Source organism: Vidua macroura, chromosome 21, assembly GCF_024509145.1.
Source record: "Vidua macroura isolate BioBank_ID:100142 chromosome 21, ASM2450914v1, whole genome shotgun sequence".
NCBI lineage: Eukaryota > Metazoa > Chordata > Aves > Passeriformes > Viduidae > Vidua > Vidua macroura.
In genome coordinates this window covers 4030647-4050735 of record NC_071591.1, presented here as the reverse complement: position 1 = coordinate 4050735, position 20089 = coordinate 4030647, and the positions used below count along the sequence as shown (strand labels likewise).

At 55.4% G+C, this 20089-nt stretch overlaps 1 protein-coding gene across 4 annotated transcripts in view; it reads right to left on the bottom strand.

Annotated features, from left to right (window-relative positions):
• Window positions 1–589: 589 nt before the first annotated feature.
• Window positions 590–20089, bottom strand: part of RALGDS (ral guanine nucleotide dissociation stimulator) — a 56625-nt gene continuing 37125 nt past the window's right edge. For 2 of the 4 annotated variants that reach the window (XM_053996167.1, XM_053996164.1), the window contains exons 2-18: window positions 8568–8678; window positions 7957–8150; window positions 7523–7597; window positions 7183–7376; window positions 6691–6812; window positions 6342–6557; window positions 6121–6224; window positions 5713–5797; window positions 4958–5035; window positions 4776–4862; window positions 4445–4477; window positions 4166–4287; window positions 3912–4007; window positions 3565–3766; window positions 2993–3352; window positions 2746–2860; window positions 590–2587 (exon numbers count right to left, since the gene is read on the bottom strand). In XM_053996167.1, the coding sequence (XP_053852142.1) occupies window positions 2412–2587; window positions 2746–2860; window positions 2993–3352; window positions 3565–3766; window positions 3912–4007; window positions 4166–4287; window positions 4445–4477; window positions 4776–4862; window positions 4958–5035; window positions 5713–5797; window positions 6121–6224; window positions 6342–6557; window positions 6691–6812; window positions 7183–7376; window positions 7523–7597; window positions 7957–8150; window positions 8568–8678 (2370 nt within the window). In that variant the 3' untranslated portion in view covers window positions 590–2411. The remainder of the gene's footprint in view (window positions 2588–2745; window positions 2861–2992; window positions 3353–3564; window positions 3767–3911; window positions 4008–4165; window positions 4288–4444; window positions 4478–4775; window positions 4863–4957; window positions 5036–5712; window positions 5798–6120; window positions 6225–6341; window positions 6558–6690; window positions 6813–7182; window positions 7377–7522; window positions 7598–7956; window positions 8151–8567; window positions 8679–20089) is intronic. The other 2 variants (XM_053996165.1, XM_053996166.1) reach the window with 2 other exon arrangements.

Below are 20089 nucleotides of genomic sequence, written 5' to 3'. Positions count from 1 at the left end.
TTCCTGGGGTGTAGTGTTTGTTGTCCTCATTACCTGATACACTTCTCAGGTCTGTTTTGACTTCCCCAGCTAGCAGTTAGCAAGGACTGGAGGCAGCTGGCAGAGGGGCAGAGCTTCAGGTGCACAGAAGTTGGCCACTGCCAGCTGCATTGTTCCCACCAAATGGAAGCCCCAAAAATTAAAGAGCTACTGGCATTTTCTGGATCTTGTGCATTCCCCAGTGTGTTGTGAGCACACCTGAAAGCTTCTTTTTTAAAAGGACTTAAGACCTCCTCCTCCACTGAGAGGCCCTATGGGCTGTTACAGTTCCTTTTAAAGCTATTACTTGTAACAAAAGTGGTAAACCCTACAAATTATACGTGGAAAATGCAACAGTTTCAATTCACAGGTTCAAAGGAATGAGGTTCATTTCAAAATTGAGCCGTGGTCCCTCAGCCAAAAAAGCCTGGTTTTCAAAACAAACTTCAACCCACAAGAGTGAACATAAAGTATGAACTCCCCCACAGTCAGGTCCATCCCTCTTTCTCCAGGAAGGTGCTGCCATTTTGGGGAAGGAGGACAGAACAAGCCCTGCCTTGGGGCAGAGACGTTTGAGCATCAGTATTTTATTGCAAAGACTAATTACATTGCTGTGTACAAGTCACACCGGGCAGTGTGCTCCTTCATTGAAGTGGTACAAAATACATACGGTACAGCCAGTCCCCGCGGTGGCACCGGCGGGAGGGGAGGGGACAGTCCCAGGGTGGGCAGGCACGGAGCAGAGGGAACACCCTCCCAGGGGTGCTGGTGCCCAGGGGAAGGGGCTTTGGGCAGGGGGGAGGCAGGAGGCTGCCCCTGCATCAGGGAGCCAAGAGCTCCCATCATGTGCATCATGGGCAGCGCCGCCCGCGGGGCCACGGGGCTGGATGAGCTCCGTGCCAGCCACGCTCACACCCAAGCAGCCTCTTCCCCAGCAGCCCCAGCCCCTGGAGTGTGGTCCCTGTCCTGGAGCAGGGGAAGGCACCGCAACCACCTGGGAACTCTGACGGATGGGAAACGGGAAAGACCTGCTGGAATGACGCGCTTAAAAAACAGAGACGGAGGCAGGAGCAACAAAAGGTCCCCCTTTGGTTAGTGTTTCTTACAATGATTAAAACAAGCATGTCTGCCCCTGCTCGAGCAATTAGTGGTAGAGAATTTGGGAGGGGGGGCTGGCAGGGTCTGCACCCCGTGAGCACAGCAGAGCAATGCTGCTGCTGCTGCCAGCGTCCCTCCCAGCAGCCTTAAATACCAGGGGGGCACAGGACAGGGACTGGGCTGCAGGGCAGGGGGAGGCTGGATTAGTAAAATGTACAAGTTTGCTTCTTCTATTTACAACCAATAAATACTGAAAAAAAAAAAAATCAGTAAACTTTTTTGTTTTATACAAAAAAAAAAAAAAAAAAGTCTCATTGCTGCTTCTCCCATAGTCAGTGTTTGAAAAAGTCCGGTTAAAGCCCAAGGTGAGTGGCACTTTCTGTGGGTCAGGCAGTGGCAGCTGGGGCACCTGGAGCACCCTGAGCTCTCCGGCCCCTCGTGTGCCCACACAGACCCAAAGTCTCTATTTACACAGTTTCAAACAGAACTTTGCTCTCCTCCTCCTCAGGCTGGCAACGCTGGGGGCATGGCCTGAAGCTCCCCCTTGGCAGAAGAGACACTGGCATTTGATCTTTGGTGCAAGTTTGAACTGGCCCAGTCCAGCTGGAGGATGTGCTGGATCGGGAGAGGAGCGAGACCACGCAGGCTTCCAGCTGGGGAGAGCACGAGGCATCCACTCCATCATGGCACAGCCACAGGGCTCAGCACTGGTACAGGGCTGCATCCTTCCAGCTCACCTCCCAGCCCAGGGCACCTGTGGCTTCTCCCAAGGGAAGGACAGGCAGAGCTCTGTGGTGGTGGCAGGGAGGACAGACGTGGAGGTAACACTGGGAAAGCTGGGAAGGAGGCTTGGCAGCCCCTTCCAGGGTGATGGTGGCTCCTGCTCTGCTCTGTCACACAGCCCCTCTGCAAGTCACTGCTCCTCGGCTCGCTCAGACACAAGGCACCTACGGCAGAGGCGGGCTCCAGCTCTGGGCTGGCCGGGCTGGCCGAGTGTCGCACCGTGGAAGGTTAAAAAAGCAAAACAAAACAAAAAATAGACAAATCCCCCCCACTGCTGCCTTCCTGTGTAGAAAAAAAGACCTGATTGGAACGGGGGCTTGCGCAGAGAGAGGCGGAGACTGACACCAGTTGCCAAACTCTGAGCTCTGGGTGCGGAAGGGAGGTGCACGGCCGTCGCCCGTGGCTGAGGGTCACTCCTCTGCCCTGCAGGGCAGCACAAGGACCGGCCACAGCCAAGCCCGGAGCAGCTGCCCCCAAGGCCCCGTCGGTGATGGGTGGCAGTGGGGCTGAGGCTAGAAGATGCCCTTGGCGATCTTCAGGCCTTTCTGCTTCATCCTGGGCAGGGTGGAGCTGGAGCCGTGCTTGATCTTCACCCCCTTGGAGAAGCCCCGCTTCTTGAGCACAAAGTCATAGTTGGCAGCGGAGTTCATGGCGTAGAAGACATTGGCGTTGTCGGGGATCTTCAGCTCTGGAAGTGAACAAAGATGAGGGTCAGTCAGGTGCCCTTTCCTTGAAAAGGGACCAGAGTGGGGCTAAGGTTTGTTTCCAGGTACTGGGACACCTCTCATCCCAGCTCCAGCCCGGTGCTGCCCCGGGAAGCCCCCACACCCCAGCACACACACACACCTCTCTCCTCCGAGATGATCTGGACAAGCTCATAGTCTTCAGGCCGGTCCCCATCCAGGTTGTGTTTGGCCATGGCCTTGCGAATAACCACGGGGGTCTTGTCCTGGCTCGTCACCTGTGAGCACAGAGTGCTGGGAGCTCAGAGCACTGCTAAAGCCTCCCACTCCTTCCAAAATGTGCCACGCCCATATCTAAACAGGACAAGCCACCCACCCCTCCCTGGTGCTTCCCTGGGGACCTTACTAACCAGGATGCTCTTGTACATGTTGCCGTTGTCCACAGCCAGGCTGACTCGGATGATGCAGCAGTCGTCGACCTGCTGGTTGTAGAGGGGCAGCGAGAGTGAGGAGTAGCTGGAGATGCCGGAGACCGAGCGCTTGTGTGTGCGGGAGGCCGTCACCGGCGTGGAGGAGACGGAAGAGGAGGAGGCACTGCTGGAGCCTGAGCCGATGCCTGACGTGTCCAGGGAAGAGAGGGAGGTGGATTCCCAGAACTGGAGGGCAGGGAGGAGAGGGGATGCGGAGGACACAGTGGGTTTAGCTTCTCCATCGGCCACAGACGGGGCGTACCAGCGCTGGGGGAGGGAGGCCAGAGGGATCTCACTGACCTGTGACAACGGGGGACCGACACAACTACAGCCACCGGAGGCACGAGAGCCTTGCCGTGCTGCCAGAGCAGCCAAGGGCAGGGGCCTCCCGAGCAGCCCCCGGGCCCCCCGCCTGCTCCCCCCAGCCCCAGCGCCAGGGCAGAGGTGGGACAGTCCCCACACGATGGCCACAGTGGCCCTGGGACCCCTGGACCCTGAGAGCTGCCATGTACCTTCTTCTCCTGGCAGTCGGGGGACTCGGGGATGAAGCTGATGTTGATCTCCTCGACGTCGGAGCTGCTGGAGCCGGCCGAGGTGACGCTCACCGAGTCAGTGGCGTCCCCACTGCACAGGTACTGCCCACACTTGAGCTGGTCGAAGGATTTCGAGTGGGAGCTGCCGCTGGCACAGGGCTCGGTGCTCGGTGGCTGCCGGCTGCCAGGAGAGAGGTGGGGCAGGTGAGAAGGGAGCAGGGTGAGGGTGCATTTGGCTGGCAGGACAGTGGCCATGCCCGCTGGTCCCCTGCAATGTCCAGCCAGAGATGCCCCATGCTGGCCCCCACCTCCCGCCGGGGACTCACTCGCTCCATCTCTTGATGATGCCCGTGTTTTTCTTGGCCTTCAACGTGTTGCTGGCTGACTCTGACAGTGGCTCAATCTCACACGACAGCCCATAGCTGGGAGAGGAGAGAGGAGGGTTTGAGCTCCCTGTGCTGCCACCAAGTGTGAGGGTGGTAGAGCAGAGAGGGGAGCACGGAGCAGCTGCTGCTGTCAGAGGAAATGAGTGGTGGGACCTCCCGAGGCACCAACACAGCCCCAGACCCCTCTCACTCACCTCTCGGCCTCACTGAGCCGCTCCAGGCTGTGGAACCACTCCACGAACTGGTCCTCCTGGGTGAAGCTGTAGTTGTTGCAGGCTGACTGGAGCAGCTTGATCTGCGCAATGACTTCGAACTCCTGCAGCAAATGGAAGCCATGAGACCAGAATCCCCTCCCCCAAAACTGAAGAGCACAAAGGAAAAAAAAGGAGAGGGATCAAGCCCGAAGTGACTGGCACAGCCTGTGATTGCACCAGGTAAGCCCTGCTGTGCAGCTGCCAGGGCAAAGCTCTCACCTTCCTTCTCTTCTCAAAGTTGATCAGCCCACCCTGGAAAAGAAAGAGATGAAGGTCAGTATGGAGCAGGCAGAAGAATATTACTCCCTCCCCTGTCTATCTCTGTCTTGCTGCCACTGCAGTGTGAGTAACCCTGCTGAGAAAAAGTAGCCTATTTCCTTGGGACAGAGGTGGATGGGCAGAGTTGGATATGGGATGTGGTGTGGGATACAGGATGTGCAGTGTGGGATACAGGATGTGCAGTGTGGGACACAGGATACAGGGGGGACCAGCCTTCCTTTTATCAGCCCAAGCTCTGGGAGGAAGGGGAGGACAGGGAGGAGGTACATACATCCAGGAAATCCTTCATGGCCGTGTCCAGCATCACCAGGTCCGTCAGGAAGGTGCCAAGGTAGGGAATGGTGCCCTGCATCACGCCCTGTGGGGACAGAAGGGGCAGTGGGGTCAGCAGAGCTGGGACCAGCCCAGGCAGCTGCTGGGGACGGGGCACAGGGACAGCCCTGCCAGACTCACCATCTCTCGCTGCTGCTGCTGCCGCTTCTGAGCCCTCTTTGGGTTGATCTCCAAGGTGGCAAATTTGGATGTGCCCTCCTGGACGGTGGGGAGAGGTGGGATCAGCACAGGTGGGAAATAGCACTAATACCTATTAGCTAAAATTCACACCCATTTTCATTTATATAACTTTCATTGTAGGAAAGAGGAGGAAATCAAAGCTTTTTCATGGCTCACAGAGAGGAGAGCCTTAGTGGATAGGAACTGCTGCTCTCATTTCTGTATAAATTCATTTCTGTATAAATGCCTCCCTAATGGGATGTTTTGTTCCCTTTTGCATTTTGTTTCCTCTCAGTCCCTAAACCAGAGCTAGGCTGGGATCTGTGGAGAAGCTCCACATGGAATAAAGACAGTTTTGCTGCAGCCTTTCACCAACTCCACCACCCCACCTGGAATCAAGAGGGCTTTGCACAAGACTGTTAACATGCAGCTGCCTCTGGGGACAAGCTATCACCTGGTGTTCTGGATCCCATCCCAGTGCTCATCTGTTCCCTGAATTGATTTGCCAGCTCCAAGTAGTAAGTTTTGGGTGGAGAAACAGAAATTCCAGCCTTGGTCTGAAACCCCTGCCTGCTCCCCAGACTCAGCACACCCTGCCTGCACCCATGCCTGCGACTCCAGCAGCTCTGCCAGGGCTTTATCCCTGTGGCTGGAACGCCATGGAAAGCTGAGCTGCCTGCCAGGAACAGGGCAATGTGGGTCCTCCTTCCCCTTACCTTGATGAGAAGCTCCCGGCTCAGCGAGTGGTTGTTCTCGTCGGAGAAGATCTCTGAGAGCTCATGGAACGTGCGGAAGCTCTCCCTGCACAGGGGCAACAAGGGGAAAAGTCAGCAATGCTGCCATGGTGGGGTTTCCTCCTTGGGCTCTCTTCTGCTCACCCAAATGACCCCAGCTGTGCTCAGCTCCTTGCTGTTTGGGAGCTATTCCAAGGTGTTTCACACGGAAGGGTGAGGTGATGATGCTTTTATTTCCTCACCCTCCTGAGGTCCCTGACACCTTACACTGGTGCCTGGGTTTTGGGCACGCTCCAGGAGGCAATGCTGGAGCTGAGGTGATCCCATTGACACGTTCAAGTGCCACAGCACATTCTTCCCCTTGGAAGCAGCCCTGCAGGAGCTCCTTACCGCAGGACCTCGTCCCAGGTCTTCTTCAGCCGGTGCACGGCGTTGCACTGCAGGGCCGAGAGGATGGCTCGGAGCGAGGAGAAGTTCTTCAGGATGCGGCACTCCTGAGGGCAGACAAGGAGATAACGGGATTCGGGTGAAAAAAAGCTGGAGGATCTGCTGGTATTCCAGCAGGGCAAAAGCTCATCCCTTGGGTGGAGGTGGGAGGGGAGCTGTCCTACCCGAGCCACTTCGATCCACCGCTCCACCACCTTGGCCCTCTGCTGCGGCTTCAGGGACCTGTCCCCGAGACAAGTGGCGATGACACAGTTGGCCACACTGTTGAACTGGGAGACTGTGGCACGGATGGTGGGGGCCAGGTGCTCTTTGCCCTTCTTGTCCCTCTGGGACCAGATACAGCCCAGGCAGTGGTAAGGCACCACTTTCTTGAACAGCTCCTGGAAGATAAAGGGATGGAGAAGGGCTACTTTGTGTTCTCTGGGGAGAGAACAGGCCAGGAGGAAAAAGGGGTGGGAAGAGCCAGGCCCATGCCCAGAGCACCACTGACCCAGCTGGTGGGTGACTACTCACAGCATCCATCAGTGTGAACTGTTCTGCCACCATCTCTGGGGAGAAGGAGAGGAAATCTGGCTTCCCATCCCCAACCCCGTTCTCTTCCACCAGCTGGAAGGTGCAGCTGCCGTGGTCCACAGCTGCAGGAGACAAGGGTGAGGCTGAGCACTGCAGTGCCCACACCAGCCCCCTGCAGACACCCACACCCCACCTCCCGGGCTCTTCATTCCCATCTGGCTTTGCACCTCCAGCAACAAGGCTCAGATAAAAGGATAGTCATTTTAAACCTGGGTGCAAGTGTCTACAGAGGATTAAAGGCAGATTAGCTAATCCATTTAGAAATCCCATCCCTGCTGCAGCTGGATTGGCTTCCCAGTGACCCCCCCTGTAAACAGATTTCATGAGTGTTCAGCCACGTGGCTCAGGTTTTGGAGACCCTCAATGCCAACCAGCAGCATTCCCTCCACCTGCAGCCCCAGATAAGCTCTACAAGCCGGGGGAGGACCCCACCTTCAGCCTCGGCCTCGCTCTGCTCTTGCTGCTGGAACTGGGCCAGCAGGATGCGGGCTCGGCGCTCCAGGTCGGAGCCGGGGATGTTGTGGCGCACGTAGGAGATGAGCTGCTTGAGGCAGGCAAAGTCGGGGGGCTTGCGGAAATCCTCCGAGTACTGGTCCAGCCAGGCCCCCAGGATGGAGGAGATGGTGCTGCAGGAAGGGGGAAAACACAGGTAAAGAGAATCAGGTGCCAGGAGAAACCTGTGTGCACCCCCACAAGCCCAGGAGCAGCGCTGGCATGACACAGCCCTCCCAAAGAGCTGCCAGCAGAGCCACCACAGCACAGGCAGACTTACTTCTTCAGCTCCATCCTCTCGTCCACAGTGTGCCTGGCGTGGTCCCCGTTTGCCTGCACGTGGAGTTTGCCATACCTGGTGGGGCAGAGGGGAGGCAGTGAGCACCCTGCACTCAGCTGCCTCTCAGAGCAGCCTCTTCTCATCCACATCACCCCCAGCTCTGCCACGGGCCAGGATGAACCTGCTACGCAGTGTCCTGCTCCCCTCCCTCTGCCACAACCCCCCTGTTAGAGGAAGAGGGAAGCAGCCAGCACTGGCCACCTCACTGGAAGAGCTCCAGCTTTCCAGAAAGTTGTGTCCTCCCTTCCCTGTCCCAAAACCCTCGCGCTGATGGAGCTGGGAGAAGCCACCAAAACCCCAAGGCATTGCAGCAGAAGATGCTGGGGCTTTCCTGGCCACCCCCAGCTGTGTGCTGGGGCTCAGGGCAGCCTCACCTGTTAAGCAGCAGGTCCAGCACTTGCTTGGTGGTGGCGAAGGCCCGGTAGGTGCACAGGAAGATGGTGACATAGGTGGAGTCATTGCCCTTGAAGGCTGAGACCAGGTACTCCACCAGCTTCTCCAAGGTCCCGGCTTTTATCGTCCGCACCTTGCACGTCTCGTAGAGGTTTAAGGCTGACTCATTCTCAAACTGCCAGGACGGGAGCAGAACAAGTCAGTGGGCTGGGTGAAGACAGACACCACCAAGTGCAAAGTGTTCCCAGCAGCTTCACAAGTTCAAGGCTAGGCTGGGATCCCCACAGTGCCTGAGGTCTCCTGACTGGAATAGGAAAGCTGAGTCTCCTCAGACAGCAAACACCAGCAACCCAGCTGAGAACACCTGAGCACTTGGGAAACCCCAGGAAAGGCCTCAGAGCTGCCAAAATCTACATACAAATTGGAGTTGCCCTATTTTTCAAAATGGGGCTGCAGATTGTTTCACCTGTACCCCTTCCCATGCAGCAGAGGGCAAGGGTGCTCCCACTCCCTGCTCCCAAATCAGTACATGATTCCCATGGCAGGGAAACATCTGAATCCTCCCCGGTGGCAGGAGGAGCCCCCAGCTTACCCCCAGCCAGCGCTGCCCTTTGTTGGCCGTGTGGTGGAGCTGCACTTTCCGGAGGGATATGCTGTAGATCACACCATCCTCCAGCTCTTCTCCGATCTCCTGTGTGGAGCTCTGCATGGAAAGACAAGATACACCATGAGATAAGGAGAGCAAAGCGTGGCAGGGATGCTTTTGTGGCTCCTACAAGAGATCCCAGCAAGCCAAAGGCAGCAGCTGGCTGGCAGTGAGTCTCCCTCACCTGCTCAGAAATGCAAACCAGGTGACACCAGTGTGTCTGGCTGGCTGAGCCTGCCCACAGTGGAGCCAGGACTTTGGGAAGCTGCTTTTGGTCTGTCCCACATCCCCTGGCTCCATGTCTCAGCCCTTCAGCAAAGCCAGGCTGTGCCAGTGCAAGGTGAGACCCCTCACAAGGCAGGGGAAGGGACAGTGGCAGCACAGCTCAGTGCCCAGCCCTGGCTGCTCCCCTCCCCAAGTCTCTGCCTCTCCCGTGAGGTGACACTGGCTCCTGGTCTGAGCAGAGTCTCAGTGATCTGAACCAAGCACCCTGGTGCACTTCCCTAATAAATAATCACTGTCAAACCAAGCTGCCCACAGCACCAGGCAGAAATCCAAAGCTCAAAGCTGGGGGGAAATCCCAGAGATCTGCACCAGGGTGGGATCAGGCACAGCCAGGACCAGTCTGGGCACAGGGTTCAGGCACCTCTGGGTGACAGGCATCCAATTCTGAGGCTCCCATTTCTGCTCTGGAGGATGGAGAGCACCAACAATTCAGCAAGGAAAGGGGTGATGCTTCTCAGAGCAGATCCCCGGGCACACGCCTCCCCCAGCACCACACACCAGCACGGGCTCAGCAGCAGCTCCAGCCCCACAAGGACAATTTGGTTCCCCCCTCCTCCTCCTCCCTAACCACGCTCTGCTGACTCAGTGCCTCCCTTAAGAAGATTTATCCAGATCCATTTAAACACTGCAGGGATCTCCCCCGCCCTCCATCCCCCTCACCAAATGGCAGGGCATGGACGAACACTCACCAAAACCCACAGCTCAGCAGAAGGAGAAAATGCCCGAAAGCAGAAAGCTGGTTAGAGGGGGAGTGGCCATCACTGGGACACAGGGCTGTGGGGACAAACCTCTCCTGCCAGAGCCAGCCCTCAGCTTTCCCTGCAACTGCCCCCCAAAGAGCCCTGAGCATTGGCAACAACTGACAGCATTGACACGGCGCTCACTGAGGAAGAAAGTGCCATGAAAGGATTTAGGATGGAGCCCCAGAAGTGATGCTGCTCCCTGCAAAAAAATCCTCCCCCAAACTGCCCTGTGAACACGGGGACAGCCACAGCCAGGCTCAGAAGAGGCTGCACACCTCAGGAAACAGGAGCAGAGCACCTGAGCTGATGGATGGATCCCATGTGCACCCAAATGCTTTTGAAGCACCCTCCTTTATCAGCACCACCACAGCAGTGCTCACTGCTCTGCTCAAGCCACGGGCTTGTTCCTCACAAGGAATCAAGGCAGGGAAGCACAGCCAGCCCAGAGACTAAGGGGAAGCTTGAAAAAGCCTCTCATTCATGGCTGTGATGAATGAGGGCAGAGAATCCCCCTGGGCAGGGTTACTGACTTTTTCACTTTCTGCTGAACCTGCTTTTCTCACTTTGTGCCAGACTATGGAGAGGTTTGGTTTGCTGAAGTTCAGGGAGTTGTGAGGCTCTGCTGTGAACATCAGGAGCTTTTCCCAGGGTTCATTGAGCAACCCTGAGAGCACCCACATGAGGCAGCAGACACCAAACATCCTTCCTGGCACCTGCGTCTGTCCCTCTCTTGTTCTGTGCTCTGGGATAAATTATGGCACAAACTGTGTTCAAGTACACTGCCCTGGGGACTGGCACAACCTTGGGAGAGGCTGCCAGCACAGCTAAAGCTTTGTGTCCACTCTGGATCAACCATCTGCACTGACAGCACCTAACCAAGCTGGCCTTCTTCCACCTTTAGATGCTGTTTCCAAAAAAAAACCAAACAACAACAACAACAAACCACCAAAGAAAAGCCATGGAAACACTTCCTAATTTGTCCTAGGCTCTTTCCCAGCCTTCATCACCCAGCCTGCATGTCAGCCCTACCTCTGTGTACCTCCCATTTACGTTGAGAGGAAAGCTCTGGGTCCAGCAGGACCAGAGCCTTGTACAGTCTAACTCAGAAAAGGGATTTGGCTGAGCAGTTGTAAACCCCAGACAAAAATATCAAGAAAAATCAGATGCTTGCTGACATGCAATTAAATTCATAAATTAAATCATATGGGAGGAAAAAACCACCTCAGGATCAACCCATGAATCATTGGCAACTGCTGTACAACTACAGTGGAAAGTATTGCCACAATTGTGCAGGGTTTTCACTCTGCATTTCATGTCACGTGCAGGGAATACACCCCATTCTGATGTGCAGAAAAGCAAATTTCATTTCCTTCCCATATCCAAGAATGTCAGATTCATTCATTTTTTGCCTTGCTGACTTGTGTGATATCCCCCAAAGTTCCCCCTTTGCAAACCACACACGAAGGCCGTGGCTTCCCAGCGGTCTGCAGGCTCCTGCCAAGAGCCAGGAGAGCTGCTACACTGGGACATTCTAAAATTTGGCTATTTATATTCCGTGTGAGCTTCCTCTTTCCTCCGGCTGCTCCTCCGAGATGCTGATTGTGCATTCCGCACATGTTGGTTAAAAACCAACCCAAAGCAAAAAAGCAGCAGCAGGACAGAGCCAGAGGAGTCTCATTCCAACACCTGCACCAAGCACACGTTTCTCCCCTTGCAGGTGAGGAGATGAGCTGGGAGCAGGACAGGGACAGACTCAAAACCTTGACCTGTGGCTTATGTTTGTGCTGGCCACCCAGAATCCTGCGCTCACATCAGGATTTCCAGCGAGTCAACCAAAGCTGAATGCCTTCAAAATGGTCTCTAAAGAGATGAGTGCTGGTAAATATTGCAACAGTCACTGCTCCCCACTGCCTGCCCTGCACATCTGCTGGAATTTTCTGCCCCTCAGAAGAAGGGAACATGAGTCAGGCTCAGCCAGCACACAAACCCTCCTCCACCTCAGCCTGAGGGTGAGGCACGGGTGAACAACCCCTTGTGTTGGCACAAGGGATGAATCCAACAGGCCCAGGCAGTGCTTTAAACGTCTGCAACAAGATTTGATGGTTATGGCATCTGCACTTCCCATCAAATTCATACAGGTGGGACCCAGCAGCCCAGAAAGTGAGGTCCAACGCATTTCAAGATGGGCACCAAAAAAAGAGAATACACAGAAAAATGAAGGTTTGGTTTGCTTCCTCCAGCTCAGTGTGCAATCCTGGTCCTCTCCACACAGCAGGAAAAAGGCCTCTGGCTGGAGGGGCACAAGGAAAAGCCACATGTTTAACTCTCCCCAGTTGTGCAGAGCAGAGGCTTTTGCAGAAGCAGCCGTGAGTGAACTCTGCAGGAGTTCATCCCCTGAAATATGAAACGGGAGTCTGCACCAGATGGCTGCCCTGGGCCTGGGGACTGCCTCTTCCAATTGCAGCCAGCCCTGGAGCTCCCACTGATGGTTCAAAGCCTTTGTGACTACACCAGGGAGGAATTCCTGCTCCGTGCAATAAACTCTTCTGCTCTCTGGTGAATGTTCTTGTACTCGGCGTGGTGTCAAACCCCACGTCTTCACACAGAGGATTAATAAGGAGCTCTAAGATGCAGCCAAGGTTTGTGAGCCTGGAGGAAGGGTGTGAGGGACCCTGAGAGCCAGGCAGAGAGCAGCAGCAGCAGGGACTCTGCCTTCGGCTCTTCCCAACAGATGAAAGGAGGAGAAAATGCAAAAGCCAAACAGCAAAGAAAAACATTGGCTCAGGCTCTGCATTTTGGAAAGTGTTTTTGCTCAGTCACTAAGGTGGTTTTAGTAAAACAGGAGCAAAATGTGGGATTAAGTGTGAGTATGGCAGCGTCCCCACACTTACACACAGACAATTACCCAACAATTACCAGGTCTTAAGAGCTCTGGTCCCACGTGCCCCAGGTTAGCACACAGGCCTCCAAAGGCACAAAAATAATGAACTGTTAGTGGAAAAAGGTATTAATTTCAGCACACATGGAGGAGGCACAACTGCTTAAAGTGCTTTTGCTGATGCTCTCTGGACCACAGCTGGTTTAACAATCAAGATATTTGTGTTACTCTGCTCCCTTTTCTGTTGAGTTACACAAAACCCCTGTTCCACAGACAGGTACAGAGCAGCACCAAGAGTCTCTCTGCACCGTGATTTCAAAGGGGCTGCTGCTACCAGTCACAAGAGAGGAACAAACACTAACCCTTGCCCGTGGGAAGCCAGGAATGTGTGCCTGCTGGGAATTAACAGTCCCACTGGTTAACGAGACAAGAAAAGGCAGAGCTGAGCCTCGGAGACGTCACCAGGGGTTTCCCATTGAAGCTCCACGCTTGCACAAGCTCAAAAGAACCCAATGAAAGGTGGTAAAGCCAGAAACAGCAAGTGGGAGTTTGGTCTTTACAGTCTTCTCAGAATGATCCCTTCCCACTAGCAACGGGAAATGGGCCTTTCTGGGAAGGAAGGAAACCGGCTCCAGCACAGCCCATGTCCAACACCAACCCCCAGTGCACTTTCATTTCACCCCCAAGGAGCAGCAGCCACCCTGGGACCTCTTCTGCAAAGGCGAGTGCATGACATTATGTAAAAGGAAATAGGAAAAAAAGTCACCCCCGGGTAGTGAAAGGAAAACAAGCTCAGTTCTGTGAACCGAAGATAAAGACCACAAAAGCAGAAGCACCCTCTGTCCTACACGTCCAAAATAAGCACACACAGCACAGCGCTCTTCCCCGTGGGGACTTCCAGCAAAAAGCCCTGTGGTGGCTCTTCCCCCATGGCTCTGCCTTGAGGGATCATCCACTCCTGGCACTCAGTTTCCTTCCCCTGGCTGTGCTCAGGAAGGCTACAAGGACTACCCGAAGTGGGGAGGAAGCTGACAAACATCCCCTGTTTCAGGGGAAGGAAAGGTGCCCACGCTGGTGACTCACGGCAAGTGCTTTGGAGCAGCAGCCCCGCTGAGGGCAGGAGCACTTTTGGTCCAAAACACCATCCCAGCCATGGCCATGGTGGCCCTGGGGGGTTTCTCTCCAGCTGGGCAAGTTATCTCCCACTGTCTCCTTTCCCCCGAGTGCTCCTCTTGCTGCTGATGGAGCTCAGTCCCCTGCCACAGCTCGGCTGTACCCAGCCCCTGCTCCCCATGCAGAGATGTTCAGCAGAAAGACACCATTCCTTTGGGTTTTCAACACTCTCTGCCTTCCTGCTCCGAGCTGCCTCAAACCAGGACCGATTCCAGCAGCCCATAAAAACACAGCAACAAAAGGGGAAACAGGAAAAGAACAGGAAAAGGGCCAGAAGCTGAACTTAAAGCCACCATGAAAAAGGGGTGGTTTTGGCCAGGACGCCAGGCCAGTGGCAACAGCTGAGGGCCTGTTCTCTCCCTGTCAGTTGCTGGGCTCCACAGCTGGGTTTTCCTGACACTCTGCTCCAGGTGTTTCAGCATGGAAAGCTGTGCCCCAGGGGAACAGCCCTGGAGCCAGTGCATCACCCAGCACCAGGATGGGGCAGAGAGAAAGAGAGGCCACATCACCCCATATCTGCCTCTCGTAGGGATCTTACACCTCCTCCCTCGGGCTCTGTGGGTCCTGAGACCAACAGCAGCTCTGACCCTGTGTCTGTGACCCGGAGGGGCTGCAGGGGGTATCCAAAGGCAGCCTTCTCCAGCCTGGCAGTTCAGGGAGAAGGGAAGCTGGCAGCTGGGTCACAGAGGCATCTTGTGACTCACAGGCAGTGAGTCAGTGGCTGGAGCAAGGATTAGGAGCTCAGTGCTCGGTCCAGGAACGAGACAGAGCAGATAAGCAGGATTCCTCCTCCATTTGCTCCTGGTTTGCTTTTAAAGAAAACTAAGGGCCTTCCCACATGGAGAGACTTTTTCGCTCTTTCTGTGGTTTGGAAATCAAAGACTCTGCATGGCCACTCCATCCCCAGCCTTCAATGGGCAGGATCAGACCCCTGAGGTGGTGAAACACAGGTGCTGGGGGATCAGGCTGACAGGGGGACTCTCCAGGGAAAAGCAAACTCCAGCCACAACAGGGATGACTGATGAACTGCAAACCCTGAGTTTCCTACACCCAGGAGCAGAGATGACCACCAGCCATTTGCACCCCATATGGAAACACCACCTCAGGGGACGTGCTGGGATGGGCTCCCCTCGCAGGCTATTCAAAGAAAACTGAGTGCAGCAGGTTTTGCTTCCTCTCTAAGTCGAGGGAAAAAAAGATCCCGCCGACACAGCAGATCTGGCTCTTGCTCCACAGCCCTGAGCCCTGTGCTCGTGATGGCCCCGGCAGCATCCCTGCCCAGAGCCAACGCCTCCACGGGGGCAGGCTCGGAGCACAGGGATGCAGCCCCGCCACCGACTCGCCCACGGCCCCGGGGCATTACTGGAAGTGAAACCAGAACGACACGGCTGGTGAAAAACGGTGCATAAAAAATTAATGTAGGTACTGCTCTGCGAGGTTAAATAAAGATCGAGAGTCGCATCCCAAGTCATTTCGGCTCGGAACAAAAGGTTTGCATTTTACTGAGATGGAACAGAAAAATCTGCAAAAAAGCCGTAACTGAAACAAGTTCAAAAACCGATTGATGTTTTTCTGGGTGTACAGTAGCACCTGGAAGTCACATGCAACATGACAGTTCCCCAGTGCCTCGTTCAAATGTGAATTAAAACACGAGGGGTGTCCTGAAGAGTTCCAGCCTACCTGACCTAATGCTACTCCATCAATTCCACCTCTGAAGCAGGGCTCTGGTGCAGCACATGTGTTATTTCTGCAGCAGCAACAGCTGCCAGGTGTATTGGGAAAGGGATGGAGATGGCACTCAGAAATTATGTTCCTTGAAACTGATTGGAATAGACGTGGCTAAAATGTCAGTTCTGGCTTCACACATGTTCACCAGGACACACAGACTTGTTCCTTGTGGCAGCTCCAGGGCAATGCTTGTCCTTTGCATGCGTCAGCACCTGCAAGTGACTCCATCTTCACAAAAGCCTTTACATTCCCTGAGACGCAAAACCTTGAACACTCTCCAGCTCTCAGCCCATGCACCAGCCCAGACAGCCAAAAAAATTATCTTAAGAAGTATCAGCTGCAATAAAATCAGCCCTTTCTGTCAAACATGCCCCTTGCCCTGGCACATCCATGTCCTGCATGAATGAAGTGCTCACCTGGGCACACACAAGGTGGGACATGCAGGAAGGGCAAAGCAAAGATCACAACTGCCAGATCCCACTGGCCCCACACTGATGTTCCCAGGGAGTTTTACCCCACAGTGTTCCCAAGCAACCTGGTTAAACTGTAAATGTAAATGTCTGAGCAGTGACTCGCCTGCTGCAGCTTGCAGAGGGGAAAAGACAGCAAAGCCACATCTCCCTGGAATTTTGAAGGTGCACATACTGGGGGCTGTCCAAAAGCCACAGCCTTGCCTGGGCACACTCTGGCTGACAGAAACTGCTCCTTTCCCCTCCACTTCCATTTGAACAAGGTTAATTTCAAATTAGCTGAGACACATCCTGAGCTTAGATAAGCTGAACCGAAATAAACCCCAGTGCAATAAACGTGTCCACCCCTGTGTTTACTCTGCCTTACGTCAACTGGCATTCCCTCCACCAAACCCGGTGTGACCGAATGTGGGCAAAGCTGACAAGCCCAGACCCTTAGGGGCCCCCTCCTCAAAATCCCATGGCCACAGCCATGGCAGAGGAGGATGCCTGGGGGGCTCTGCATGCCTGCAGGCCAGGCTGGCCCCGGGCACGCTCTGCCAGCCGGATCAATGGCACCACTGTGCTGCCGGGGCCGCAGAGGGGCTCGCAGCGCCGGTGGCACAGCGACGGGCTCGGCGATGGCTCGCTCTTTGTGTGCGTGTCTGCACCAGGGTGACCCAGTAAACAGCTGAAGCAGAGAAAATGCAGGAACAATCCAGGCAGAGAGGGGCTGACGGTGAAAGGACGGCAGGAATAAATGCGAGGCTTTGTTCTCCGGCCGTGCCCTCCGCGCCCAGCTCCCACCCCGGCCGGGATGACGCGCGGCTCCTCCATTTGCTGCTGGCATGTGCTTCCCGGGATCAGGGGATCAGCCGGGCTCGTCCCAGCCTCCTCCTGACACCCGCAGCCCCAGCGTGTCCCGGCACAGCCCAGCTGCGGGTTTCAGGCCATCCCCTTCGCTCCGCAGAGATTCTCCCCTGGCAGGGCATCCCGCTACTTGCTCCCCTCCCCGCGCGGTGCCCGTGGGGAGGTGGAAGAGGCAAGAGCAAGCACTTCTGCTTTGTAATCAACAAAATCTCACCTTGGGAGTATTACTTAAATAGGTGTCAACGAGGCAGGAGGTGCGACATGAGCAGGTGGCAACATGCCGGCACCTGGGGGGGGAACGGGATGCTCCGCCAGCTCCGGGTGATTTCCACAGCTGAGGCAAATGAGATTTTACGATTAACTGGCACCTTTGGGGAGAAAACCACTGGAAAAAGATAATACTCCCGCTGTTGTCAAGTGCCAGAACACACGCACCGGGAGCCTCAGCAGTGAGGTTTGGCCCCGGGTCCAGCCCTGAGTGCTGAGTGTGCCAGACCTGCAGCACAAGGAATGCAGGTGTCCGGGCTGGGAGGACAAATTCCCTCCCCAGACCCGCAGCCCTGCTCTGTAGGTGCGGGTTTGGCCATGAATCATGTCGGTGCAGCTCCAACACCACACAGGTGCCTGTTCCTCCTGGCCACAGCACGTTCCCACCCCCACTCATCTGTTCCTGCCACCCTGCCCCGTTCATCCTCTGCCATTACCAGCCACAGGGAGCACTCCTGCAGCCCACCCTCCCATTTAATAAGGGTCACACCCTGGGATGTCCAAAAAGCTGAAGTGCACAGTGACCATGGGGCAGCATCAATGTGAAGAGGGCAGAGGTGCCCACCTTCCTTCCCTGACTCCTTTCCTTTGGTGTTCCCTGGATTAAGAGCAGTCAAGCCTCAAACAGCCCCATCCTCCCAGAGCTGACTTTTGCTGAGGAACCGAAATCCATGGGAATGAGGACTGGGAGAGATGGAGTTTGTGGAATACCCCCCAAGAAGCACCTCAGGGAAGAAGTGTTTGTTATGACACTGGTGTGATCCATAGCTACGCTCTGAGTCACCCCAGCACTGCCAGGGAAGAACCAGCCAGGCCTGTCCCGTCTTCGTGCCAGTTCTCACTGTTGCAACCGGGACAGAATGGAGTAAAGCACATTGTCTGGAAATCCAGTAATCCCAGTGAGTGTCACCAGCAACGGGCACCGCCAACGCATCGCTCAGCACGAGGCTCCTGACCAGCAGAACTGCAGCTGCGACCAGATAGCCATGGAAAATATAACCAAAAGCAAACAAATAGCAGCTTTTGGAGGAAAGCTGGGCTGCTTTAAGGTGATAAACCAGCCTGAGCGTTGGCCTTGCCCTGGAGGGTCTGCAGTGCTTGTTGGGGTCACAGCATCGGAGGGGTGGGGGTGACACCATCAGCCTCAGCTCCCAGGCTCTGCTGCTGCTCCAGTGCACAGAGCCAGACCTTGCCAGCAGCAGGCCACCAACTGAGCCTTTTAGACAGTCTCTGACCAAAATGCCCCGTGTTTCAGCCTAAACTGGAAGGAGAGGTTCTGAACCCCCCAGCCACATGCTTCAGCATCCTTATTGACTTCCCACAGCTGAGCTTTGCCCCTGCCAGTCCCAGGCAAAATGCTTTGCTTTGCCCAGCTTGGCTAAACCCTGGTTTCCTGAAGTCAGCTCCAACTCCTAGAGGTGAACCCAAAGCAAACACATAATTTCACAAACACACACTGGCTGGAGCAGGAGCCTGGGGCAGGCTCTCAGCTTGAGAGTCTCCATGGAGACCCAACCGCTGCAAGGAGCGGGGAAAGGCTGCGTGGTTTTGCTCCATCACATGAAAAGAAGTTCTGGTAAGATGAGTAGCGAGCCCTTTGCAAAGCAGTTTCCACACAAGCCCTCAGTTCAGCTGCTGGACTGTGGTTAGCAGAAAGCAAAGCCGCTCTAAAAATAATGTCTCAGCATTGCAGATGAAGTTGCCTCTGATGAGTTTCCTCTCCAATCTGCTCTGTTTGCAAGTTAGACCAACTTTTTTTCCCTCCCATTGACTCCGAGGACTCGGCTGGTGCCTGGCAGCCGGAGCCATCCCCATCCTGCCTCTGCTGAGCCCAGGGCTCCCCAGGCAGCTGCTCCCAGCACCCCACATGAGGAGGGAAGACGCCCTTTCTCGTCCCAGCATGTTTCTGACAGCAGAGCTCATCCAAATACCAACGGTGTAATGAAAACAAACTGCTGTGGGGCCAGCCGAGGCAAACGGGCCACGCCAGGAGCCTCTGCCTGTGCTTAATCTCCAGTGACATTCAGCTGTCACATAACTCCTGACCCTCAGGTAGAGGGAACTCGGCGTTATCTAATGTAAAAGTGCTGCCCTACAAGAACCCGCGCCAACACAGCCCCGGGAATGTAACCGAAAACCGGAGAGGTGATTTGCATAACATCACAAAAACAAACCCAAAGCAGGTGAGGGACCGAGGTCTGGGGAGCTGCAGTCACCACTTCAGTGCACCGGAGGAGAGCAGCGTTTGCTCAGCACAGCCCACGCGGCCACGTGCTGAGAATTGGGAAAGGACTTTCCCGGCACCTCTGGCAGAGCTGTTCCCAGGTGCTAAGGGAACAAAAGGCCCATCCACAAGGGCCCTTCTGCAAACCCCCTGTGCCAACCCAGTGCCCAGAGCAGCCCTTGCAGCTCTGCCCCTGCTCAGACCCCCTCCCCGTGACTCCCTTCAGGCAGCCAACCTGCCCGCCCAAGGAGCGGCTGCGATTACTGGGATTACTGGGATTGCTGGGATTAGTGCTCCGTGCCGAGCTCAGCACTCCCTTTCCCTAACGACTCAGGAGCAAAGTCCAAATGCATCGTTACTGGGGCTGCTGTGACGTGCAGGTGAGTCCCCACCTGGGCACTGAGACACCTGATAACTGGAGTATCCAAACATCCCTTGTCCTGCTCTCCTTGCTCTGCTGCTGGTGTTCCCAGGAATGCTCCAGCCAGAGGCTGCCACACAGTTTCAGCGTGATGCTTCTTCCTGGGCACCAAACCCCACTGCCAGCCTCACCTTTCAGCCCACACATGCTTCTCTCTGCAAAACAAAGATCCCACAGAGCCCTGGAACAACAGACACACACTTGGGACCAGCCACGGGTGCCGCAGTGGGATCTAACCCACACAAACATCACAAGATGAGCACATTAACCTGTAAAAGGAGCGAGTCCCACAACTCAACTCTTCCTCCTCAAGGCCAAAGGAATGTTCCAAACCCCAATCCTCCTCGCCCAGACCCCGCAGGTGCCATCCCACCAAAGCAATGCACAAACCCTGACTGGCCATGAGCTGTGCTTGAGCCCCCCGGGGCCC